Source organism: Lepeophtheirus salmonis, chromosome 7 (assembly GCF_016086655.4).
Source record: "Lepeophtheirus salmonis chromosome 7, UVic_Lsal_1.4, whole genome shotgun sequence".
Classification (NCBI taxonomy): Eukaryota; Metazoa; Arthropoda; class Copepoda; order Siphonostomatoida; family Caligidae; genus Lepeophtheirus; species Lepeophtheirus salmonis.
Window position 1 is genome coordinate 12572471 of NC_052137.2, and position 27757 is coordinate 12600227.

General features: G+C 31.9%; 5 protein-coding genes across 7 annotated transcripts; 3 read left to right on the top strand and 2 right to left on the bottom strand.

Annotated features, from left to right (window-relative positions):
- The first annotated feature begins 356 nt into the window (after positions 1-356).
- On the top strand, positions 357-5497 carry LOC121121489 (all trans-polyprenyl-diphosphate synthase PDSS1). The gene is made up of 4 exons (XM_040716434.2): positions 357-516; positions 4228-4631; positions 4700-5007; positions 5065-5497. The coding sequence occupies exons 1-4, from the start codon at positions 456-458 to the stop codon at positions 5327-5329; spliced, it is 1038 nt and encodes a 345-aa protein (XP_040572368.1). The 5' UTR covers positions 357-455; the 3' UTR covers positions 5330-5497.
- Positions 5341-7494, bottom strand: LOC121121487 (uncharacterized). 2 transcript variants are annotated; one of them, XM_040716432.2, is made up of 7 exons: positions 7273-7494; positions 7036-7180; positions 6400-6972; positions 6203-6350; positions 6001-6148; positions 5731-5943; positions 5341-5669 (listed from the first exon to the last, which is right to left on the bottom strand). In XM_040716432.2, exons 2-7 carry the CDS (start codon positions 7172-7174, stop codon positions 5487-5489), a joined length of 1404 nt encoding a protein of 467 aa, XP_040572366.1. In that variant the 5' UTR covers positions 7175-7180; positions 7273-7494; the 3' UTR covers positions 5341-5486. The 2 variants fall into 2 exon arrangements, with proteins under 2 accessions (XP_040572366.1, XP_040572367.1); XM_040716433.2 differs by having other exon boundaries at positions 7245-7383.
- A 1545-nt stretch (positions 7495-9039) lies between these two features.
- LOC121121490 (inositol hexakisphosphate kinase 1-like) lies at positions 9040-10791 on the top strand. 2 transcript variants are annotated; one of them, XM_040716436.2, is made up of 3 exons: positions 9040-9178; positions 9264-9564; positions 9744-10791. In XM_040716436.2, the coding sequence occupies exons 2-3, from the start codon at positions 9427-9429 to the stop codon at positions 10623-10625; spliced, it is 1020 nt and encodes a 339-aa protein (XP_040572370.1). In that variant the 5' UTR covers positions 9040-9178; positions 9264-9426; the 3' UTR covers positions 10626-10791. The 2 variants fall into 2 exon arrangements, with proteins under 2 accessions (XP_040572370.1, XP_040572369.1); XM_040716435.2 differs by lacking the exon at positions 9040-9178 and having other exon boundaries at positions 9198-9564.
- Positions 9744-11720, top strand: Mic26-27 (MICOS subunit 26/27). Its single transcript, XM_040716438.2, has 4 exons — positions 9744-10871; positions 10929-11314; positions 11390-11489; positions 11553-11720. Exons 1-3 carry the CDS (start codon positions 10672-10674, stop codon positions 11479-11481), a joined length of 678 nt encoding a protein of 225 aa, XP_040572372.1. The 5' UTR covers positions 9744-10671; the 3' UTR covers positions 11482-11489; positions 11553-11720.
- Position 11721: 1 nt separating this feature from the next.
- r (carbamoyl-phosphate synthetase 2, aspartate transcarbamylase, and dihydroorotase rudimentary) lies at positions 11722-21293 on the bottom strand. Its single transcript, XM_040716431.2, has 8 exons — positions 20989-21293; positions 20579-20717; positions 17942-18523; positions 17041-17876; positions 16783-16979; positions 15466-16721; positions 12418-15404; positions 11722-12361 (listed from the first exon to the last, which is right to left on the bottom strand). Exons 1-8 carry the CDS (start codon positions 21215-21217, stop codon positions 11895-11897), a joined length of 6693 nt encoding a protein of 2230 aa, XP_040572365.2. The 5' UTR covers positions 21218-21293; the 3' UTR covers positions 11722-11894.
- Between the last annotated feature and the right edge of the window lie 6464 nt (positions 21294-27757).

Sequence of the window (27757 nt, forward strand, 5' to 3'; positions counted from 1 at the left end):
CTGAGCTATAGAAACACACGCTCCTTGTTAAAAATGAGCCTTCCTTGGACAAACAAACAAAGCGACCAACTTTGGGTTATTATTATAGAAGATAAGTACTGATTTAGATTGATAAACAAATTACTTTAGTATTATATAATTAAGAATAATGTAGAAATGTTTACGGTACAATTATTTGACCTTTACTATTTAACAAATTACATATTTTATTTCCCTTTAAATTCAATTTTTAAATAAACCTAAAATATCCATTTGAAACTCTGTACATACTCGTATGTTGGTACAAGGATTTTTAAACTTCCATATTATATTGTATATATTACAACATACCATAAAAATTATGCTTTTTTTTTTGTTTTGTTTTTGTACGCTCTTCACTACATATTATTAAAGTTAAACAAACGCGCAATTTGATTAAAGTAACTTGTACATTTTATGATCATTTTTAGTATGCCATGAATTTGGAAAAGATGAAGAGGTTGACGCACTCCGTTTTAAATCGACTCATCATTAAAGGTATCGTAATTTGTTTCAACTCTCAATATTATTTTCTTCCCCTCCTCTCCGTAGGGCTAGTTTTAGCATAAGTGGGGGTTGGGGAAAAGATAAATAACTCGTCATTTTCTTTTTTTCCTTTTTTAAAATTGGATTTTTTTCGAAAATTGTATGCATGAACCTTTTTTTAAAGAGAAAAAAATCTCAAATTGCCTCTATTAATTAACTTTTTAAATAATATATTTTATCGATTGACGGATTTTTTAGAAAATGATATATTTTTTGAATAAAATGATCTTATTTAGAAAAGATCAAACCTTTTTTAATGAATTATGTGTATATTTCATGGAATGATCATTTATTTAATAAAACAACAATCCTTTGTTATGGCCCTTTTAAGAAACTTCTTATGAGTGTACCTACTTAAATTATATATATATATTTATTTATCCAGCACATGTCCCGTAGCCAAAAGCGGAACCTAGGGCAAGTGTTCACTTAAACCGGCCCTGGTCATCCCAAGTTATAATGATGTAAAAGTCATATTTCCCGGCTCAGCAAACTCAAACCCCTTTCATACTTTGTTTATCATTATTGAAGTTTAAGAAACCGTCAGACAATGCAATGCGTTGAGATTCATCATCCCAGTTTATAAATTATACTTGTATATACCAGTAGATATTGTCATATAGATAAGGATATTTAAAACTTCACTTTAGTACCTATCATTAATTTGCAAAATGACTTGCAGGTTTCATATTATAGGTCCATGTAAATTGAGCAATAATTCTCACCTCTGAGTACACTCATCCTCTTAGTTCTTTGTGACTAAATGTTGCAATTAGAGGAAAGGGGAATTATGCCCAAAATGTCCACATCCCAGATTTTAACCTACTTTATGTAGTATCATTTTTCAAGAGTCCAAAATTAGCCCCCCACCCCAATTAAGGAATTTTGGCCTTTTATTAGAAAATGTCATGTTTCATTTTTTTTTAAATTTAATATTTGAATATTTAATTTTCTATTAATAACTATGGATTTTTGAAATTTTTATCACCAAAAATTAAATATTTGAAACTTTCTTTCAAATATATTACATTTGAAATTAATTTTTAATTTTTTTGTGAACAGCTATGAATTTGTGAAATTTTCTTCCAAAAAATTGAATATTTTAATTTATTTCCCCAAAACATTTCCTTTTTTTTGGTAATAGCAAAAAAAAATTAATTTTTTTCCAAAAATTTAATTCTTTTTTAATATGTAAATTTAATTTTTCAAATTTTTTCCAAAAATGATTAATTTTTGGATTTTTTTTTTTAATATTCCATAAATTAATTTTCATCAACCAAGTTATTACTAAGTTAGATTGGTGATTCAGTTCTCCTTGGACAAAGATATTGTTCATCATTCAATGTGCTGCTGTTTTTGAAAACTGTATGATTATAAAAACTGATTCAAAGAATGAACAATGTCATCGAATGTCTTTCATAAGATATACATATTTGAGCTTATATTTTTCGATACAAAATTAAATAGGGTTGCCAGGCAGAGTTGATAATTGAGATGTACTTAAATCTCAGAATTATTTAGTAAAAAGAAATTAATTTTATTTAAATTATATTGACAAATAATTATTTAGAAATTATTTTTATTAATAAAACCATTTTTCCCCTATCAATATCAGATAATAAAAAACTATTTTAATGATGTTAACTATAGTTTCAACATTCACTTTTGGATTAATTGATTAACAAATTTTCAGACATGGAATTACACAGATAATTAATAATACTTTGGGTTTTTTGTAATTATATTTAAGAACTTTAATAGAATATAATCAATACCTAATCGATAGGACAACTCCCACGAGCATCTCCAAAAAGTAAATCCTTTTTGTTGTGTGCCTTGAATTTAACTTTGCAAAATTACAGCATTGGTGTACTTAATTCTGAATTAAATAGTTCATTTAATTGAATATCTGTAAAAATACTGAGTGTAGTTGCATCTTTTAATTATTGATCTTTATATTAAAAAACAGAATATATAATTTTACGTCTAAGGAATCATTTTACAAATTGATTATATCTTTAGAACAGTCCCGATTTTAGGACGGTAGTTTATCTTGTGGTGTAACGTACAAATATAGGAATCCTTTGCAATTTTACACATTATAAATAAAATTGCCCTGCAATTAAACTGACCTTAGTTTAGAGTAATAAAGAGTTTATAGCTTCAATAAATTGTAATGACTTAAGTTATATTGAGTGATAATCTTTGTCCTCCAATTTTATTGCGTTCATTTGATTATTTTTCAAGATTAGCAATCTTTCGATGTAAGTACTGCTCGTACTATTTGCTAAAATATAATTGATGATTCTAATAATCATCATTTCTGACAATTTTGACAAAAAATGACTTTTTATAGAAAATTTGACAAATAACTTTTTGAAGACAAATTTTACAACAGTTAATAGTTTGAATTTCAACTTCTGACATAAAATAAAAACAAAATTTATCAACATAGAGTCATTTCTTGACACATTTTTTTTTTTTTTTTTTCTTTTTGACAAATTTGACAACAACATTTCAGTAAGGGTTGTGTAACAACATCCCTTAGTTTTACTCCACGTAAGGGACTGCCCATTTCTTGAATGGGGTCACAAGCTGCATACAATTTTTAAAAAGTTTAAAAATATACACGAAGAATACATTTGTATGCCCGAAAAAGGATTGACATTGATTTATAAAAAGGTCATTTTAAAAATTTCGAAAAAAACAATTAAATAGAATGTAGACCCAATTTATTAGAAAAGGCAATAGAAAGACTTGGCATATTTTAAAAAAAGGTTATCATAAAAGTAAAGTGAAACTTTTTTTTTCTGCTAAGAAAAGTTATTTGAAAAAGGGCCCAAAATTTTAATTTATTAAAAAATTTTATGATTTTTTTTTTTAAATGTAACTTTAAAAAAAAGAAAAGTGCCCTCATAATAACACAAATATAGTATCAATTTTATGACGAATAATACATACACTTTTATTTAATATAGATGCGTGATAACTGTTAAGATATTTTTAGTATATTTTTGAGTATACAGGGGCGTCCACAGGGGGTGGGTTGGAGGTGCTATACCCCCACCCCCAAAGAAAAAGAAATTTTTCCTTTTTACTATAAAATTTAATTTTTGAATTTTTTTTTTCTTCAAATTAATTTTTCAAATTTAAAAAAAAAATCCAAAACCCAATTCTCCCCCCCCCCCTTCAAAAAAAACAACAACAACATATATATATATATAATCCTGCGTACACCCCTGGTATATAAGTTGATTACATGGCGTATTATAACTATACTTTTAAATATTAATACAAATACGATAAGTCCCATTCTATATACTTTGCATGGAATGTTGGTTGTTATATTGTGCGTGTGTTTTTGCAGTAGATTTTGATTTTATCCTTGATAATGGCCCTTTATTATCACTTAGACTTTATACAATTTATATGTAAACAAAGATGAAACAAGCACGTCGTTTGTAAGTTTCAAGGTAATTTTTCTCTACTTAAGTTTGAAATAAATCTTTTAATGGTATCTGTAATGTGCATATAATTCACATTAGATCATACAATAAACCTTTCCCTAATATTTTTAAATATCACTCTGGTCTTTAAATTTCTAATAGTTTATTATGACTGTCTTGTAAATTTAAAGAGGAATAATGTTTTTAACCCCTTTAGAGTATCACTCCAAAGCCACAAAGTCGTCTCAGATAAGTTTAATTAATGAAATACATAATCGACTGGATTCTTCTGAAGGTGAATTGGGATCTCTTTCCAAATATTATTTTGATGGAAATGGAAAAGGAGTTAGACCCGTTTTGATATTGGGGATGGCAAATGCGATTAATGAACATTTAGGCAAATTTCCAGAAGTTGTTTTGCAAAAGCAAAGAAATATTGCAGCAATTACCGAGATGTTTCATACTGCAAGCCTAATGCATGATGATGTGATTGATGGAGCTCCTACACGACGAAATAAACCATCCATAAACTACAAATGGAACAAACATAAGTCAGTGCACACAGGAGATTACATTACATTCACAGCCAATCAAATGCTTGGTGATATTAATAATTTTGAGGTACGTAAAAAATATAATTGATTAGGCTCTTACAACATACATAATATGTGCACACATTTATTAAATAGATTATTTATTCAATGAGCCAAATATTGTCGGACCTCGTACTTGGAGAGTTTCAGCAAATGTCTTCTAAATCAAAAACATTAGAAGATAGATTCGCAATATATTTGGACAAAACCTATAATAAAACAGCTTCACTAATTGCAAATTCATGCAAAAGTGTTGCTCTCTTGGCAACCAATGATGAGTCCTTATCAAAAGCTGCATTCAGCTTCGGAAAGAACATAGGTATTGCCTTTCAATTAGTTGACGACTGGTTAGACTTTATGGGAAATGAATTAAATACTGGAAAACCTGTTGGAATAGATATGAAGTAGAGAATAGGATCACGAAGTAATATAGTGAAAAATATATTGTTTTCAATTTCTAGGTTGGGAATTGCAACAGGTCCAGTTCTATTTGCCTGCCAAGACTTTCCAGAATTGGAGGATATTATCATTAGACGCTTTAAAAAGGAAGATGATGTTAAAAGAGCCTTGGAGATGGTTTTTTCTTCAAATGGTATTGATCAAACTTTAAACTTTGCAAAGGAATATGCAGAAAAAGCAATCAAAGATTTAGACCAACTGAAGTCTTCAAATTGCAAAAGTCAGCTAATAAGCCTTGTAGATGACATTATCGATAGGGAAAGTTGAGTACATTATAATTAAAAATAAAAGCTATATATATATATATTTCCAGAAAAATATAATTTTATACATAAAAATAAAGATTTTTCGATTAACATATTAAAGAAACGTAGTCGTCCATTTGAGAAACTATCAAAAATTAAGAAATAAAAACATCTATTAATTATTCTATTACTACTTTGTTGATTTCTTGTAAAACGATCTTGGACACGAAAGCAGCAAATAATCCAAACAATACTGTTCCCATTGTTCCATATGAGATTCGATGCCCATAAGTTGTCATCTCAATAGGTAGTAACTTTAAATACCTAAACATATTTACTCTCTCCGGAGTAGGCATAATACTCTAAACAAAAAAAAGCATGTTCAATATAACCTAATAATTACTTATTATATCAATATATTACTTGAATCACTTTTACACCCTCGTAATTAACTTCAGCGTAGGAAGAGGCAAGCAAGGGCAAACTAATTAAAGGCAAACATAAGAGTGTGGCTTCATATGCGTCAGGAATGTGGGATAACCAATATACAATTCTTATTGCAGACCAAAATCCGACTATCGTGATAATCCATATCATCCATCTTTGAAATGCCAAGGAAGTAAGACGCACTTGAGTCTACATATAAGATTATAAAATTACAATTATCATTAGCCATAAACTTATAAAAATTACCGCAATTTTCCAATATTTGTGTAATATTTCTTGTTCAGTAAGAGCTCGAAAAGGCATTATGCTCTTTTCCTTGTCAACTTCTGATACATTTGAATCATCTATAATGTCTTTAGATTGATCCAAATTTTGAGTTCTTTCAGGTGTAAGGCTATTTTTGAAGAGAAAATATTAGATAATGATTGATCATTTGAGTTTGGATTACTTTAAAATTAATCTTGGTGCATTACTTCCTCGTCTTTCTAATGTTTCTTCTATAGAGAAGGAAGCTGAATCTAACTCTCTTGTCACTATACCGTCATCAACATCTTTCATTATTGAAGACATAGCATCTGTGTCCTTCCAGAAATATTCTGAAAATAAAGAAATAATGAATGAGGATCAAATTTAATCAAGCCTTACTTTTTAGAGTATCCTTTCCATCAGAACTCTCTCCACTATAGTATTCGTTGCGAAAGCGTAGATCATGATAATGTGCATCAATTTCTAATTCACTTAAAAACCGACGAAGAGAAATGGTATGAGTTCGAGCAACAGATACCAAAACTAAAGACACAAGTACATTCCAGACAAGAAAGAAAAATGAAAATATACTTTGGCTGATAAAGTAAGAATGACATATAAAAAGGGGAATCTTAATTTGTTGGCAGGGATTCAATGTCTCCGTGGAATTAGGTTCTCTATAGGAAAGAATAAACTCTCTGTCCGATGCATCGTGCACAATGACGAAAAAAACATTGATTAAAAACAATATTAAAGCGGAATGTATTTTCATGACGGTTTTGGAATGGAGATGCATAAGTTCAAGGAATTTCGGATGAGAGAAGAGACGATAGGAGAGGCGGTGAGCGTATACACCAATCCCTGTAAATTGAAGAACCATCATAACACGAACAATACCATCCACTATGTTAGTTTCCGAGGCTTCAGAAGTGATGTCGTATCCACAGTACCAAAGGTTCATAATGAGCATAACTAGAAAAAAAATTATAATTAATTTTAGACCTACATAAATGGGCATTAAAATAAAATACATACTCGTCGCCGAAGAAATGGTTGCAATGTGGAGACATGATGAAAATATCACACGATCTGTGGGATGTATTTTGATTCCTAATGACTTGGCTATCACCCACCATAGCCAAGCCGGAATTTTTTTAGGATTATTCTTTTTCATTTCCACCTAGTGATAAACGCAATTAAAAAACAGCTCTGAGTATTAATAAATTAATAACTAATTATCATACTTCATTCCTCTAATTTGTATTTACTTACCACCTTCTCGGTTTAATAATAATCCAGAACTAAACTTCAATAGACTAATTAGTTTATATTTAATAATTATAATGATAATTCGACATTTATGCAGCTACGGAATGGACGAAAAACTAAATACAAAATAGTAAAAGGCAAAAGGTATACTATAAGTATATTTTTATTTATTAGTAACAGTGCCTTACTGCTATATTCATAATAGGAAGAAAATAAAGAGGTGACAACCTATGCGGAAGACTGTTCCAATGGATTCAGCTGTTAACTTGGGTATGCTTTAAGAAATAGTATTTTGCCAAAACTTCTATTAATTAAATAGCTGATTTTTCCTCTAGCTAGATTTTAATATCCTCATAATTTCTACGAGTAGACCAAGCACAACAGGTGTATCAGAATTACAGATATCAGAATATTTATTCTCTATCTGCCTCACTAAGCCAAGCAACCAAGTAAAAATCCATGTCACCTCAATAATACATTTTTTCGTTATTGTACTATTAATAATACCGAATACGAGGTTGCAAAGTCTTTTCTATGTAATGACGTCATGCACCTCTCAAATTATTTATAAATTTAGCGAGACGATATCAAAACATGGTCAGCTAACTCTTTCTGTTTCCCAACTTCACCCATATCTCATCCTTCATTAAAATCTCCTTCTCTTCAGCTCAAAAAAACACCCACATAATAACTTATTATTTACATTACTCGGATATTATTTCCAAAATATGTTAAATTTTCAATGGAGAACGAAATATGAGAATGAGAATTTCATTTTTGCATGCCATAGTAACTAAAAGATTGAATAAAAAAGAATATATTCCAAGGGAAATATTTTATGACAGTATTATATCAGCAATAAACAACGATAAATTATGTTTTAACTCATTTTCATAATATAGTTAAAATATCTAGCAGCTCATTTAAAAATGGACAAAATGTATATACTTATTGAAGGAAATAAGAGGTTGTAGAGATAATTGGAGTTTATTAGCCATGCAAGAAATTTCTCTTGCACGTATGACGCAATATTATTTCATTTTTATATCTATATTCTTTTATATCTTTATCTAGCTATGCCCAGTTACGTGTTATGTACCGTATGTTAATGTACCTAAGGGCTGGGAACACTTAAATGAATAAGGAACGCGCTCTTTTTTATGATTGACGGGAGTGCAAAAGAATGTTCTCATATGAATAAAGTAAGTTCAAACTTTAACAACTCATACACTACCTATAAGTATTAATTTTTTTATATATAAAATTTAACAATTTTCATTTTAATAATATAGGTTATGCCATAATTTTAGCCCAATTTTATATTGAAACACATAGATATATTATAAAAATGAGCGAGAGCAAGTCCATTTCCCATATTAATAATATGGTTTCAAAAAATTCCATGAAGTAATAAATACCTACTCAACAATTTTTCAATGAAGTCCATATCTAAGCTAAAAAAAATTTGTTTTTGAAACAAAAAACCAAATTCATCTAAATAAAAAAGAGAATAGTGTTTGGAAAAATTCTTCAATTGCTAATTTTTGTCCTCCATAATATTGGTGTTCCATTTTATAAATTGTGTTAAATTAAAAATACATTATATTCAATATCTTAAAATGATAATTGTTTAATGGCTACATTTTCTATATAAAAAAGTTATTTATTTTTTGAAATGTGTAAGATATGATCTGTTCAAGTCTGACTTTACTGCATTTACTTTATAAATATGAGACAATTATTTTGCGCTTCTGTCAAAATAAGCGCACGCCTATTTCCTGTACAAGCTAAAAGAAGAAGAAAGAATTTGGCATTTCCTTTCATATGTTGAATGCTGATGGGCGATGGGGGAAGAAGGTGAAGGAGCTAGACTGGAGTCGGTAGCTAGCTAACAGTTGGTAGGAGGGAGGTATGTGACTGATATCATCATGTCAGATGTGGGCAGATGCCTTCATGGATGGATGATCCACACTTTAATTTTCCAATTTTGACAGGTGCATGAAAATAAGTTGTTGGAATACTGAATTGGACGGACCCGTGTGTACAAGTTGATGTCGTCTCTCGTGTCCATCCCTCTCAGACCTCAACTCAGCTGATGCGTGACCCTAAGGCCTTGAAGCGAAAGGATTCTAGATTTCTGGATGCTGGAGGAGAAGGATGGCGAAAGAAGGAGTGGTTTTGGAGCCTTTCCTACACCAAGTTGGGGGTCACTTCCCTCTTGTGAGTTTGGATGACTTCACTCTGTGCAAACCCTTGAATTTCAAGGAGCTCCGCTTCTATCAAAGTCTTCCAGATGTAATCTCAATTGACATTTCTCCTCTCACGTCAGAGTCTTATAAAGGGTTTCGAATATCCCATTTGATTTTTTAATTATTTTTGTAGAAGTAATAATAAAGTATTTGAACACGGACTAAGAAATGAGTGTATTTTTGAGACCCTTTATAAGTCATTGATGAACTTGATTCCTTATTAAGGCTCTCGTACCATTTACACCGTCCTATAAAGGAACGATGCGTGCTGATGCGTTGGAAGATGGGCATGGTTACATATCCATTGTAGGAACACCTCCGTCTTCTATCGAAAAGTCGCATCTTAAATCCAAACCTAAAATACGTTGGCTTAAAAAAGACGACGAAAGTATAGAGATGTCCCCAGAGTCGTATTGTAATCCCTGGGCTCTCAAAATTCATCGTAATCACATCAAAGCTCTTGCTCGTTCATCAGATTATTACTTATTGTTAGAAAACCTCGTCCACAAGCATCGTAACCCTTGTGTCATTGATCTGAAGGTTGGAACCCGACAATATTCTGACGATGTTTCTCCCTCGAAGAAACAACGTAAAATTGCCAAGTCAAAAGAATCGACAACTGCAGCACTGGGACTACGTCTTTGTGGTCTTCAGTCTTACAATCCGATCTCAAATAATTATTGTTGTTTGAATAAGTATTACGGACGGTCTTTAACTCCTTCTACTTTTGAAAAAACAATCGAAGACTTTTTTTTGAAAAGTGATTGCATTTTTAGACGCGATGTTTGCTTAGAGATAGTCAAGAAGTGTAAAGAATTGGTTGCTGTACTTGAAGGATTGGACTCCTTTAGATTCTATACTTCATCCTTATTAGTCTCATATGATGGATATTTAGATCCTAAAATTATTAATGGAAAAAAGAACATTTTGAATCGTGTCAGCGATGAAAATGTGGTTGATGTTCGGATTATAGATTTTGCTCATTCAACTCATAAGGGACTAAAAGACACGGTTCATTATGAAGGACCAGACCAAGGATTCATTTTTGGATTAAATAACTTCATAGATATTCTAGAGCGGATTTCTATTTCTTATTCTAATTCATAATTGAAATTTTTATAACTTATATTTATATATAAATTGTCATATTCCTATGAATGTTTATTCCGATCACATAACTAATTTAATCAATCAAAAAAACAAGAGAAATTTATCCCATTTTTACTTGATGCAGTATAAGTATGTTATATATATTTGTATCTTTGTTTATAGAGGAATGTCTGGCGAAAAAATAAGTAATCGTGTGAAGTCGAAAGACATCGATATCTATGGGGATCTGAAAAATAATATTAAGTAATAATTTTTTATTATTATACACAAAAGAATATATCCCTTATTTATATAATTTAGGACAATTTCCACAGTTCCAAAAACTTCTGCATCACCTCTTTTACTTCAAGAATATGCTTCAGTCATTAGAAAAGGAATTTGTGAATTAATTACTCAAGCAAAATCAATGAAAGGAACAGTTGAACACGTTGTTGAGACTGGAAAGGCTCATACTGGATCTGCATTAGTCACACTTCGGGAAGAAGATAACCTTCCTGCTCAAATTGGTGTTATGACAGCAGGCTCCTTAATAGGATATTTATTGGGAGTTTCTAGAGGACGATTTATTAAAAGGACCTTTTACACTTCATTGGGTTTGTTAGGTTCTTATAGTCTCTGCTATCCAGAGCAGTCCAAGCAGTATACAACTGAATTTGTAGATGTTGTTTATCACTTTGCTGATGGGGGTAATACTTTTATCATAACTCCTGATGAAGGGCTATTTTTTTTATTTAATTATTTTTTTTGTACTGTCTTTATAGTTATTAAAGAAGATCTTGCTGATGTCGTTGATATTGTGACTCGTACTTTCACTATTCCCTCTTCCAAGGAGGATGGAGGTGCAAAGAGTTAGTTTGGAAGGTGAATTTATTATTGTTTTTTATCCAGTAACTTCAAAGCTGCATTGTTACATTATTTTTTTAGGATGAAGATACAGTCATGGTAATTTATTCCGGTGTAGTACATAGTTTTGAAATGGAAGTATATAACTATAGATATCTTTGGGTATGAAGAAAGACATGAGTAAATTGATGTTTTAACTATCCTTAATCAAGAAGATATTTATTAAATAAATTGTCAATACACTGCTAACTTTTGATTTATTGCATAATTTTATTTATCCTTATATCTAATGAAGAGTGTGTATCGATTTTTCGAAAGATTAATAATATTTTTTTATCATTTCTTTTATGTTACAACAACGAATAACATTTTATATATTTTCTTGAGTAAACAAAGGTGACAAAGTAACAACAAAACGATACTTTAAAACTTTCCCATAACCATTGCAAGTAAGGCCATTCTTACATACAGTCCATTTTCGGCTTGTCTAAAGTAGGCGGCTCTTGGATCACTATCAAATTCCGGTGAGATTTCAAATACACGTGGTAGAGGATGTAATACTATCATCTTTTTCTTGGCATGGCTCATACTTTTAGGACAGACAAGATAGTTTTCGCATGCTTTGTGATACTCAGCCTCACTTTCAAATCTTTCTTTTTGAATTCTTGTAACATATAAAACATCCGTATCAATAAGGGCTTCCTCCATATTTAAATATTCTTGCTGATTGATACCATTAGATGCAACAAAGTCTGTGACTTCTTTCGGCATCTTTAAATTCGAGGGAGAGCAATAGCGTAAAGTTATACCAGAATAAAGAGTTAGTATTCTTGCTAAAGAATGAACAGTTCTCCCATGTTTTAAATCACCAATTATTGTAATTGTTAGACCTACATAAGAGAAAATGTATATTAAAGAAAGTGAAATTTAATATTTCGGATTCAACCTTTAATAGTTCCAATTTCGTTACGGATTGTGAATAAATCTAGAAGTGCCTGAGTTGGATGCTCACCCACACCATCTCCAGCATTGATAATTGGCTTGGGAAAGTGTTTGGCTACTCTGGAAACAGCTCCTGGTTCTGGATGACGGAGAACAACGAGATCAGAATAAGCAGCCATGACGTACATAGAATCATCCAAGCTTTCTCCTTTCATCGTAGAACTGGATGCCTCATTCATGTGAATAACTTTACCACCTAATCTTTGCATTGCTGAGTCAAAGCTGCACATAGTTCTTGTACTTGCTTCATAGAAAACAGAAGCCATGATTTTACCTTTCAAAATATGATCGATTGTGCTGTCCTTAGAAACGCACATTCTAAATGTTTCAGCTAAATTAAATAGAGTATAAAGTTGTTCCTTTGTAAACATGGCGACTGCCAGAATGTGACGCCCTTGAAGTCCATGGGGATGTTGAGATATGAGAGTTGGAATTTCTGTAGGGATAACTAAAGATGTATGGCTCTTCTCTTTTGGAGTTTGTGAACAAGGTGAGGGAATATCTACTTTTAATGCAGTAACACTAGATTCAAATGGTTTACTAACTGGCAAATCATTTTTCCATACTGAACAACGTATGTCTTGGCCAAACCCAGGCTTAACTAATATTTCTCCATCAACATATGCCAGAACACCCCTCAAAACAACTCTTTTCAATTTTCCTGTCACTTTTTTGCCAGCAAAAGGAGTCCAACCAGATTTGCAATATTCCGTTTTTTGAGGAATTTCCCATTTTTCATCCAAATTTACTTCAATGTAAGTATTTGGTTGCTCCGGTAATTTAAAAATCTTTCTTGGATTATGATGCATTTTTAGTTCTAGATCTTTCAATGTAAGTTTTCCTTCGTTGACAGCAGTGAGCATAAGAGGTAGCATGGTTTCAAGTCCAGGAAAGCCAGGAACACCTTTTTTTTCTTTTTCATCCATTGTATGAGGAGCATGGTCTGTGACGATACAATCTATGTATTCCATATTTTCCCATAAAGAGTCCTGATCATCTTGTGTAACAAGACATGGTCTAACCTCACCAACTTTTCCATTAATGTCTTCATTTGTCAAAAATAAATGATGTGGGCAAACTTCGCATGTCACTTTCATTCCATTATTTTTAGCTGCAACGATTACTTCAATCTCCTCTCGCCTAGCTACATGACAAATGTGAATAGATCGATCATTTAAATGAGCCAACAGAATTATGGCTGATGTTGTCCTTCCTTCAGCATGAACACAAAGAGGAGCCTCTTTAGGCCACCTTTTTATATGCTTAGCCCAATCATTTACAGAATCCATCCTTAAGGATGTAAATGTTTCATTCAGGTACATTTTTAAACCAGAGACGTCAGGAGCAAGTGAGGGTATTAAATCGTAGTTATTTGAAGATGCTCCCATCATGATGCCATAATCAACATGGGCTTTTTTCGATGCAATATCTTTGACAATATTTAATGAACTTACATCAGTTATACTAGGATCAGTATTAGGCATAGCACAAACAAGAGTGATACCTCCAGCAAGAGCAGCTGCTGTCCCAGAGGCGAAATCTTCCTTATGCGTTGCTCCAGGATCTCTAAGGTGAACATGTGTATCTATGAGACCAGGCAAGCGTACTATACGACTTGAACTCATAGCGTCGATATGAGTTTTCAAAACTGGAGACTTTCCATTCAACTTAAATAAAGCTTCAATGAGTAATTTGGCACATTTGACATCTGTAACCAAAGGTACAGAAAAATCGATTGCCATCCTGCGGGTTCTGTAACCATATGTGGGAATAAATGCAGAAACTCGTCTTGCTCCACATATATGCATTGGTAGATTAATAACGAGATCAAAATGTTGATTACTTAAGTAGTCGGCCATATTAATCATATCTCCAGCCATTTTATCAATTTGGATATTTTCTCCGATATTTTCATACATCCATTTGATTGGCTCAACAGGCACTCCATAAGTATGATAAAAGTCTGAAGTACCTAGACTCCCATATAATTTGTACCCCATTTGATGAAGAAGTTGAATCGATGGTAACATTTCCTGTTTGTGGTTGAAACTTCCAATGGATATTAAAATGTTATTCTTTGGTATTTTAAAACCAGTGCTCATCATTGCTTTTAGATATGCTTCGTAACGATTTTCTCCAAAACATGCAACCTCACCAGTTGATGACATTTCGACACCAAGAACCATATCAGCTCCAGCTAATCTAGAGAATGAAAATTGAGGAACTTTTACAGCAACTTTATTTATATCTTTCATCATATCAATCGGCTCTACCACTTCACCAATTATAACACGAGTCGCCATTGCTATCAAATTATAATTCAAACTTTTAGAAACAAATGGAAACGATCTTGATACTCTCAGATTACACTCTATTACTTTCAATTCGTCATCCTTAGCTATTAATTGCATATTGAACGGACCAGATACGAAAAGAGCTTGAGCAATTTTTTTTGTAATTTCTTTTATTTTAGAAAGTGTCTTATCAGTCAAATCTCTTGGTGGAGTAACTAGTGTTGCATCTCCAGAATGAACTCCGGCGTTTTCAATATGTTCAGATACTGCAATTGCCATTACTACTCCATTACACGCAACAGCATCAACATCTATTTCCTTAGCTTCCAAAATAAATTTGCTAACTACTACAGGATGTTCTTTGCTCAAACGAACTGCAGTAGCTTCATTCAAATAGGTTTCTAAATCATTAGCATCATGAGCAACATTCATAGCTGCTCCACTTAGTACAAAAGAAGGACGAATTAAGCAAGGAAACCCTACATCTTCACAGAAACTTCTTGTTGATTCCATGTTGGTGAGCTCCTTCCATTTTGGCTGAGTTACTCCAATGTTATCAAGCATTCTAGAAAATTTGAACCTATTTTCTGCTTTGTCAATGCTTTCAGGAGATGTTCCCAAGACGTTGACATTTTGTCTAAAATTATAGAAATGTATTTGAGACTTATTTTTTAAAACAATTATGTTTGCTGACTTACCTATGCAAGCTCATGGCTATATTATTTGGAAGTTGACCCCCCATACTTAAAATTACACCTTCTGGGTGTTCAAATTCATAAATATCCATTACTATCTCAAATGATATTTCATCAAAGTATAATCTGTCGCACATGTCATAGTCTGTTGATACAGTTTCAGGATTGTAATTAAGCATTAAAGTTTTTCGTCCCAGTCTTCTTAGTTCAGTGATACATTCAACCCCGCAGCAATCAAATTCAACACTGCTCCCTATGCGATAAACTCCTGAGCCGATAACCATGGTATAATCTTTACCAGATTGACTTTCAACGTCATGGCTCGATCCGTTATAAGTCAAATAGAGATAGTTTGTAGATGCAGGATACTCAGCAGCAACCGTATCTATTTGTTTTACGAAAGGAGTTATGCCATTATCCGTTCTATGAAGTCTTATGGCAGTTTCCGAACTTTCCAATAGATTTGCAATCTGCTTATCACTAAATCCCAATTTCTTAGCATGAAGAAGATCTTTTAGTTTTAGGTTATCTATGTCCTTAGCTTTTTCTAAATGTATATGAAAATCAATTATATTTTTCATTTTATTCAAAAACCAGGAATCAATCTTGGTTAATTCATGAAGCTTTTCTATCGTGTATCCATTTTTAAGTGCTGCTGCAACAACAAATATACGTTTATCAGTTGGCTCACGTAGCTCTTTTTCATTTGTCATTTTCGAATAAGGATCAAACCCTAGTACAGATTCATCGACCATTCTTAAAGCTTTTTGAAAGCATTCTTCAAACTTTCTTCCAACAGCCATAACCTCCCCCACGGATTTCATCGAACTTCCAATTTTAGTGCTCACTCTGCTGAACTTACTCAAGTCCCATCGAGGTATTTTAATGACACAGTAATCTAGACTAGGCTCAAAACAAGCTGTAGTTGTTCCAGTAACAGAGTTAATTAGGCTAGGAAGAGGGACTCCCATAGCCAATTTAGCAGCGATGTAAGCCAAAGGATAACCAGTCGCCTTAGAAGCAAGAGCAGAGCTTCGTGAAAGTCGAGCATTCACTTCAATGATGTAATACTTCTCAGAATTGGGATCAAGAGCATATTGAATGTTGCATTCACCTACAACACCAAGATGTCTGATCACTTTTATCGACGTTGTTCTTAGAAAATTATACTCTCTATCAGTTAAAGTTTGACTTGGAGCAACAACAATGGATTCACCCGTATGAATACCAAGAGGATCCAAATTTTCCATATTGCACACCTACAAATGTTTGTGTCATAATATAATATCTATGAAAATGTATAATTCCATTTCAACTTACAGTAATACAATTATCATAGGCATCACGTACAACTTCATATTCTATTTCTTTCCAACCTTTTAAGGACTTGTCTAAAATAACTTGTGATGAGTGTGCAAACGATGAAGGAGTAAGCTTTCTTAATTCTTCTTCATTATCAGCGAACCCAGATCCCAATCCTCCAAGTGCATATGCAGCTCTTGCTAAAACCGGATAACCTGTAGAAGTGTCATTAAGAAAATTAAAGGTGATATACATATATATTTTTTAATGGCCTACCAAGTTCTTTGGCTGATTGTACTGCTTCGTCCATGCATGAAACAATTTTTGAAGGAGCTACCTTCTCACCAATTTCAGCAATTTTTTCCGAAAATAGTTTTCTATCCTCAGATTCAATGATAGATTTTATAGGAGTACCTAATATTTTGACATTATATTTTTTAAAAATCCCTAATTTATCCATTTCAACTCCACAATTGAGTGCAGTTTGGCCTCCAAATGTAAGCAAAACCCCATTAGGTCGCTCAGATTCTATAACTTGCTCTACATATTCTTTGGTAATAGGTAAAAAGTAAACTTTGTCAGCCATGCCTTTACTGGTTTGAACTGTAGCTATATTAGGATTGATTAAGACTGTTGAAATTGCCTGTTCTTTTAAAGCCTTTAGAGCTTGAGATCCAGAATAATCAAACTCGCCAGCTTGACCAATTGACAAACCCCCTGAGCCTAATATCAATACTTTTTTAATTTTAGTATTGCTATCCTTAATCCCTTTGTTGTTGGTATAAGACAAGTTAATTTGATCCATTTTTTGATTGATTAAGTCTCCGACATAGGATTCATTTGGTGATTTAACAGATTCAAGAAACACATCAAATAAAAAGTTCAAATCTTCTGGTCCGGCTCTGTGTTCTGGATGAAATTGAACAGAAAATATTGGTTTACTTTTATGAATTAAGCCTTCATTTGTTTTGTCGTTGGCGTTTGTGAATATGGGCTCATATTCTTTCGGTATAGAATCTTCATCCACAGCATAACCATGATTTTGTGATGTCATAAATACCCGACTGGTAGAAACGTGAATACAGGGTTGATTATGACCTCGATTTCCAAATCTACAAAAGATACGTTTTGAGTGATTTTATTTTTTTTTAAACCTGTGTTATAAAATTCTGATTACTTCATTTTATAGGTTGTACAACCAATAGCTGAGGCAAGCATTTGATGTCCTAGACATATTCCAAATATAGGTTTATTAACCTCAGAAATAAACTTTTTAAGATTTGATACAAGTTCCTTTGCCATTTTAGGGTCACCTGGCCCATTACTTAAAAATAATCCATCCATGTCTTCAGTTTTGTCAATCAATGAATAATTCCATGGAACTATATCCACACGTGCACCTCTTGAAACAAAACTCCGAATTTGATTGTTTTTCAACCCACAATCTACAACTCTAATCCTTGGAAATCCGTTGGGATTTATTGTATTAGGAGATTTAATTGATACCATTTGCACTAAGTTCAATACAGCTGGGTCTTCAAATGGAATATTATCATCATGTACAACGATCTTTCCAAGGATACTTCCTTCTTCCCGAATTTTTTTAGTTAATTGCCTCGTATCAATTTCACAAATTCCGGGTATGTCCTCTTCTTTAAGCCAATTATCAAGTGTTTTCGTTGAATTCCAATGACTTGGAACTTCAGAGAGTTCCCCAACCACCAATCCAGAGGCCCATATTTTATTTGACTCAAAGTACCTGGAAAGGATTAATATTTTTTATAAATAAGTATTGTTTAAATGTCCTTCAATATTTTAATAACATTTAAAATTGGTTCGTTGTACTTTTCTTAGGTTATTATGTATATATTAGTTGTATTCAAACTTTTGATATTATTATTATTTTATTTGATTTTTGATAAGGAGTAAATCTATTCCAAATCTTAGCACTCCTAGTTTGAAAACTCCTTATTCCTAGTTTTACATTTAAGCATGAAGGTGGAGGTCTTCAAAAATATTTGCATACAGATTCCAAATATTAAACAAACATATTGATCATATCACTCAATGTTAGTCATGTTAGGATATAAAGAGTTTATTTAGCTTTAATTTATTAATGTCAAAATATCGATACTATAAATAATAATAATGAATATATTTTATCAATAGAAAGTTGAATATATATAACCTTCAATATGGATATTAATAACTGTTTCAATTGAATAAATACAGTAAATCCATAATAAGTTTGTCAAAATCAAATATTAATTTTAAATTCCAGAGTGACTAGTTAAAAATTATCCTTATCATTGTTGTTTCAAGCTAGTTAAAATTCACGTTCTTATAGAGCTTTATTCAAAATGAAGATTGACTATATCTTAGAAAATGAGTGTTTAATTTCATACAATAAATTCGTCAATTATTATTTTTTGAGAGAAAATTTGGTAGATGCTCAATTAATTCAAAAGTGAAGTTATTTTTATAAAAAAATAATATAATAATGGTATATTTTTGGTTTGGGACGTTGAAAAATATAGACTGCTTAAGGATTGGATCTTAATTTTGTAAAATACAACCCCACTGCTGAAAAAAATTATTTATATTTTATTTTTTAGGTTTCATTGTACCGGTTGTGGGAACAGAACTTATTTTTATCTAAAAAGCAATAAAACAAGTTTTATAGATAAAAAAAGTTATATTTTTGTTTTATAATATTAGTACACATTTAAAGTTAAATTTTTGAAAATTGTATCAGATTGTTCACATTCTCATTGTCAATACACTGAATAAACCGAATTTTGATATTTTAATGCTCTGGGATTCTTCCATATATTTTTTTTCTTTTAAATAATTTTTCATTATGAGGGTTTAGAGGACCAGATATTGTATTAAAAAAATGAAAAATTGAATTGACAACATATTTTATTCCATATTTATTCACGTTCAAAGAATTTTGCAAATTTTAAATTATGAAAATGAATGGAAAAAATCGTTTTTTGTATGTTAAAAATAGAAACTATTAATTGATCTTCATATATCTTGCTAAAAAAACTCAGGAGCTAAATTGCAACTAGCTTAATTTTAATAAACATTATGGCAAACCATTTTATTTCAATATTTATTCAAGACGGCAAACACAAATTACTCATTACTTCCACACATGATAGCAAATGACTGTATTTAAATAAAATAAAAAAGAATAGAATCTCTCCATCAGAATGAAACTAAGTTCACCTCACCACAACTTCAACAGACTGATTGTCACACAGTAAAAAAAAAAAAGAAGTTATATTGCCCACCCTCTAGTTTATTTAAAATAAAATAAAGCTTAACCCCCCCCGGGCCTCCAAAAGAAAAATCCCACTAACAAGTAGTGGCATATCATTCCTGATTTATTCAGTCTCGTCCAGTCTTCGGATCAGTCCTTAAGACTACTGTCGATCCTTAATTCGGAGTAGAACTCATAGAGAAAGACATGGTAAAAAAAAGTTGAGTAACGTAATCAAGAACCGAACTAAATAAGTTTTAGGACTGATGTGTAGCACTGAAATGGACCAGACCGAGACTGAATTGGAGTCTTCAGCCCTAAATAAGGAGCGACACAACACTCCTTTGCTAAAAAGAAACATCATAAAAAGCTTGTTTACTAATTCCCTAAGATAAATTGAGAGCCATTGTTTCACAGATTCCCATTGAAATGTACCAATCTCAATGAAAAGGTTATAAATCCCACAATTAAAGGCCAATATTTACTAGTGTATATATGTGAATCCATACAATTAAGTAAGAACAATGCAAGCTGAGTAAAGATTACCTTGATATCCCATACTCGTCTGTTTCTGAAGGTGGTACACCATAATTTCCGATCAATGGATAGGTGAAAGTTAAAATTTGAGACTTGTATGAGGGATCTGTCAAGGATTCAACATAACCTACCATTCCAGTCTGGAAGACTAAAAAAGAAATGATAACGTAAAAATCCACATGTATCGGTAGTGTTATTTAAAAGATCTAGTCCAGTTCAATCTTAGGACCGTTCTATCAGTTCTTGGGACCGGTCCTAGACACTGTCAGTATTAGAACTGATTAAATTTATAAGTTATAGGAGTGATATGCAGGACTGAACTGGACGGGACTGCAGTCTTCAGTCCTTAATATGGATCGACACAAGATTATATATCCGTATTATTCAAATCCTTCCTAATAATTACATAAAACTCTTACCAACTTCTCCACTTGATCCTTTGGTGGAACCAAAGGAATAACCCTCAAATGTGGTTCCATCTTTCAAAATCAGTCTAGCTTTTGGTCTATTCATTCCTATTTGGACAACGTTCAACATGTGAATGTTTACCTTTAACTCCGTCAACGAAGAAAACAAAAATAGTGATAAATATCTCAAGAAAATAATATACTCCAAAAAAAAAAAAAAAAAACCGGTCCCCATGACCATAAGTAGAAAATTGAGAGTTTTAGCTCACCGTACGCACTGCGATATGATATATTTTATTTTTTATTTCCCTTTGTGTACATAGTATTTTTTATTATTTGAAAATGTGTATTTCACATGTTATAAATATTCTACGTGATATTTGCTTCTAGATCTAATATCTTGGAAATATTATCCGAATAATATTTTCTACATTCGAAAATGAATAATTAATATTAGAACAATATTTTTCTTAAATCTTTTTTTACATAGTAATACTGTGAGTCGAATAACCATAAAAATATTCTTATTTTGAGTGTAATATAAGAAACCATTAATACAGCTAATTAGTCACAATTCTTCATCTCTTAACAACCCAAATACTCTGTGCATCATCACTACTAATGTTTTTTATTAACTTCTAGGTATTTGATTCGATAAATAAGTAAAATAAATCATTTCTAAAAATTAAGAAATTGATACAACCTAAAAATAGTTGTTACAACAATTTTCCAATAAAAGGCTCCTTGATGTGGGTTAAAGACTGACAATCATTAACACAGAATGTTAAAAATATTTTCATTACTTTTTTTAACTTTTTTATTTTTGTCAAGAAATTAATTTGACAACAATAATTTCATTTTTTATTACATATTATTTTATTGAACTTTCTATATCTTTAGCATACAAATAAAAGCTGTTTTAAACACATTACAATTTGGGATTAAGACAGCTTCTTACACTCTTAATAAATAAGAAAGATTTGAAACGTAAAAATAAATAATATATAGTAAAATCAAAACAACACATTCAAAACAAATATTTGAAAATAAATACTCTGAAAAGTTAGTTTACTATATAGTAGTCCATTATTATCAAAGCTCTCTATCTTTGATATTGATCTCCTAATCGTTACTTCCATCTCTTACTGACTTTGTATTCGTTCTTGCAGCGTTTTTTAAGTCTTAAATTCCATATTTAAACAACAAACATTGCCTTTTACACAAAATATTTCAAATTTGACAAAATCCTTTTTGTACCCTATCCCACCGCCACCCACCTCTATAGTCACGAGCCTGAGGACTAGGCTTATTTTTATATCCTCTTTTTTATACATTCCGGGGGAAAAATTAAAGAAAAATTATTTGAAAATTTGTTCTCATTAATACTCCTTTTTTTCGAATTATTTTTAAGGATGAAAATATGCTATACATTTGAGTTGTATAAAGTATTCCTTGAACGTGTGCGACACTTTTGGTAGTTATATCCTGAATATTATTTCTATGTTCTAAGACTATTATTATTTTTGCTTGTTATTGTTTCTTTTTGTTTATTCGCATAATTTATGCTATTGAATCGATGTGTCATCACTCATAATATTTATTTTTTCAGAGTTCTTTTTGGAATATTATTTTTTTAAGAATATATTGTTTCATTTAAACGCAACTACTACTTCTTTTTATTACCTGCGTTTATGTTATACCGGATGGTCCATTGAAATCTGCAGACTTACTAATTCAATAATTAATAATGGTTGAGTGATGTAAATTAATTTATATTTTGATATATAAAAGCATGAACAATTTATTAAAAAACAAAATAAATGTGAGCTTATGTAAAAGTCGAGAAAATAACATTTGAACTTGATCGACTAATTTACATTCGCGCACTACATGCATTTGTGTGTCTCCAGTATCACCTTCTACGCCGTCAGCAAGTCCGAAACGTTGGAGAGGAAGAAGGGCTCTGTCAAAAGGTCAAACTGGACCCGGAGGAGTTAAAGAAAATAGCCTAGGCCAATCCCTCAAGTCCACGAGGGCCCATGCAAGTGATCTCGGGGGTTCAAAGCAGACTGTCCAGAATCCCATAAAAAAAAAAGTGGGTGGAAAGAGCCCTGTTAAGGTGGAGAGGCCACTTTTGACACCAACAATGAAAGAAACCCATCTATTCTTTGCAAGACTCTTTTGAATGAGTCTTTAAGTTCTTTTGAACTCTTTTTCACACTTTTTGCCCCCTACAACCCTGTTGGCAACCCCATTTACTAAACCTATTGGGTACAGGTCAAGGGAGATACCTGCAGTGTCTGCCATCCAAACACCGAGGTCCTCAAAGTCACTATCAGCCACCTCTGGGACGCCATAAAGAAGTAATACATCCGCAGCGGACGCCGGGCATCCGCCACCGCCTGGAAGCCATCATTGCAGCTAAGGTCGGATACAAACCAGGTTTTCTATTATTAGAAGTCAAAATATGACATCTTTTGTCATAGGGATACAATCATTGGTCATTAGCTATGTATACTTTTATATAGGTATGTTGTGTAAAAGCTGCAATTTGTATATAAGCAAATTTTTACAAGACGCAATTTAATTACAACAATTGTCATTTTAATTACTGAAAAATACTATAACTTTATCTGGGAGCCTTACAGGTTATTTGATTTAGAAGAGGAGGAAGGATCCCTATCGGAGTTGAGTTCTGTTTTTAAAGGAGACTCATTATGAAGGCTTCCTTCGCATAATTATATATTTTAGTATTAGTAGTAAATGGATTGATTATTTTAGTAATGACGGGTAATGTTTAATTGTAAATCTCTTTAAGCATGTAATCATCTTGAAATATATTCGTTGTCCAAGACAATTTTTAATGATATTGATCACGCCTTTCAACTTCCACTACTTTACCGCACCTATCCCATCTAGTTGGCCGAGGTCCGTGGAAAGACAAACATTGCAGAAAGTTTTTTAATTTGTTTACTGATAATTATAGTCTATAAGGGATATAACAATTTTTCTGAATGACCCTTTTTCTTAGAAAATCAATCTTTATAAAAAAATTTCCACATACTTTCGCTTCAATTTTTTTCATCCAGACGAAAAAATATTTTTATAAAAAGCAAAAAATCCATCATTTCGGGTTAGCCGGCTCCCGTCGTCACTTCAAAGAGCCGGCTTATAAAGCCGTTATGTTCGCGAACAACACATAACTAATATATAAGTTATTTGATTTAGAAAAGGAGAATGGAACCTTATGACTTATGACTCATATGAGTTATGGTAGCTGAGTTCTGTTTTAAGAGACTCCCTGTGGACGCTCTGTTCGCATAATTATATATTTTACTAGCAAAGGATTACCCGGGAGTTGCTCGGGCAAAGGAAGAAGCGGAAAAACACACGGACAATTGTCAAATAATTGTATAAAATTGAAAAATTATTTAGAAAATACTTCTATATACTACATATTAGTGGAAAATGCAACGTATGAAACCATGTGAAAATACTGATTTTGGTAAATATAAATCAATTTATTCAAATGTTTGACCCTGTGATTTATTTATTGTAATTGGCATTGCTAACTTGCCATGTTCCTTCTTCAGCCATAATCAAGATGAGCATGCCTACTAAGATTAACTCACTCATGCTCTTCCTAATCCCCTTATCATAATTCCCAATGTATGATAATTAATGCTCGAAAACTGAGAAGAAACAAATTGAAATTGAACGGATGTTTTCTAATCACATGCAGTTGGTGCAGATATTGTTATATTAGGGGGATATGTTCTGTAAAGGGATCTAGGAAAGATCACCTTTACAAAGTTTGACAGAAGATTGGAACTCGTTAAAACTTGGGATCCTCTGTTTTTCTTTTTCGAACCCATTATAACATGTAAATCTCCCAAGACTGACTTCCTTTCTCTATAAAATTTAAAATTTATTTTTCCCACAGGCAACACTTAGTAGAAACTTGTTGATTTTTGTGCAATGTGTACTTTTAATCCCAGTTCATAAGAAATCTTTGTTTTGTTTTTTAGACCAGCGGGAGTAATCGGCATGGCTTTGAATCATGCAGTTAATTAAACACACACTCAAAAATCCTCCTCAGACCAACGGACATAAGACAAACTTGTCTGCATTAGTATCGATGAATGATTAATAATAAATGAATATTTCTAAATACACTTTTAAGCATAAATTTGAATGGTCAAGTTTGGTTATCAATCTACAAGCTACTAATTCATTTGGGATATTTCAGTACTAGAGTATTCTATTCGTAACTATCATTATCTTCTTTGATTAAATAGTAGTTACAGCTTGAAGTGAATTTACGGTTTATTATTTTAATTTGTATTCGTGTTCGATAAATATCAAATTTCCCTCTTTAAGGATGAATATGTAAAAAGTATTTTCTTCTAAAAACATATTATTATGTGCATTCATATTAATAAGCATCAGTACCCCTAAAACAAATTGGTTATAAGTTATAACCAGACTATATTAAAATATTGATGTATAGACTGTTGAATACGCTTATAACTATCATTCAAATAAGTTGAACTAATTTTTAAGTTAATCTTGGAAAATAAATTAGGAAAACAATTTATAAATTACAAGTTTCAATAATTCTTTTAAAATATGAATTTTTTGTCTGACGAATTTTTTTAGCGGGTAAAAGTGATAGCGTGAGTAGCGAGTATTCAAGCTAGTAACAAGTAAAGCTCTTAATTCGTTGAGTTTTTTTAGAAACTAGATTAATACTCATTCAATAAAATTCAGCTCGCAGCACATCACTAAAAATATTTACATTAATTATAGGAAGGCGATTTATTTTATCAATTGTAATTCTTAGAAATTTATAGCAAATAATATTTTTATATTAATATTTAATATTATTTAAAATATTAAAGAATCGGAATCCCATCAGGATTTTTTTGTGAAATCGTCCCATCATTACTACAGATATTAATAATTTAAATATGAATGTTTCGTAGCTGTAGAGAAAGATCCTGATAATTAATTATAATTCTCTTACTATGGCAATCGATGTAGTAGGAAATAGACTTCACTTTATACTACATATCCTAATCGGTAATCACGCTATATTAATACGGATAAGTAAGGCAATCCACAAAGATTCATGATAGCAACCCAATACTCTTGTAACCTTAGTACTATTATTATGTATTTAAAAAATATATATATTGCGTCATAAACTTCAAATAACTAATTTGCATCAAAAGAGTTTTCTAGATCAGAAGTCAATTTTTTACTTTTGTCAAGAAATTGCCAAATCGAAATTCGCGATGAAAATCGAGAAAAACTTTTCCCACTAGTTTTTCACAAAAAAGTAGTGAATAGTATTTATTGGCATTGTAAAGAGGAACACAAACCTACCAAGATTTTTTTCGTACTTGCAAAAACAAAAAAGTTATGGAACATAATTTTGTCGAAAAAATAACACTCGATAACTGCTTCGTTTTTGCAAATATTGTAACAAATTATGTAACAATATGTTCCGGAAATTGAAATACAACAATATGACGTATTTTTTCTTAAAATACAAATAAAAAATGGGAATATACATCTATATTAATAAAATAAAGTTTGTCTGTCGGTATTTATTCTTCATTTTTGAGTTTGTTTAATTATCTTATAGCTTATTGTTCGTTTAAACATAAAAAATAGTATACAAAAAACTCAAAGCCATACATAATTGTAAAGTGTACAAAGTGCGGCAGGCAAATTTTCTGCGATCAAGAAGCAACATCTAAATCTTAATAACTTTTTATTAGAAAAGTATAAGATGTTATTGAGTTATAAGTATTGTATTTTAGCAATCAATCTTGGCAAGAATTATTCAATATGGGTTCTCTCACAGCTTCTACACGAAGTCGGTACTTGGTGTAGATTACCACAATAAAATCGGGAGACATGTTGCCCCTTTGCTTTTTAATGCTGGCCTTGAACTCCAGCACATTTCTGTGTGATGTCTTCCCAACCTTGCTCTCTAAGATGCTCCACACACTGAAGTCGAGGAGATTGAAATCCGGACTGAAAGAGGGCCAGAAGGTCTTGTCCCACAAGTCAGCAAAGTGCTCCTTGCAGAAATTCTGTATCTTCAAGGCCGTATGGCTGGGGACACGGTCTTGGTCCACATATAGTTGTCCTCAGGATAGTTAGCCTTCAGCCAGGTTAAGATTTTCCACCACAGAACCTTTTAGTAAGCCTCATCCCCGATTTTCTCATTGGGCATGAAGAAGAAGGATCCATTTTCTTCCTATCAAAAGCCAGGACTCCCAAGCGCAATGTTAGGGCCGAGTGTTTTGTCCTGAATGCACATCTGACTTCCTCGGATGCTGTTGCTATAAATCTGTCATTTCTGCGCTTCAACTCAGGTTGACGGATGACTCTTCAAGTAATTAAGGACTTTTTTTGTATCTCTTAAGCCTTAAGGCCTCCATCTTGTCGGTGAAGAGATGTCTTGGAGTCCTCACAAAGCTTTAAGGTCGAGGTCATCATAATCTGCCCTCCTGATTGTGATCTTGTCCACGTTAAACTTGACATCCAAGCGGCGCATTTATGCTATTGGTTTGATCTAGCTTCAAACATTTTCCTCCACTTCCTGCCTCCCTTTTGATTCCTTTCCCATTCTCTTTGGTCACCCTGATGTTCTGGACTGTCCTCCCGGTAACGCCAACAATGTCTGAATTTATTTTTGGATTGACATCCGCGTTGAGAAGATTTGAAACTCTTTGCCTTTTTGATTCCTGTTCCGTCATTTTTTCTC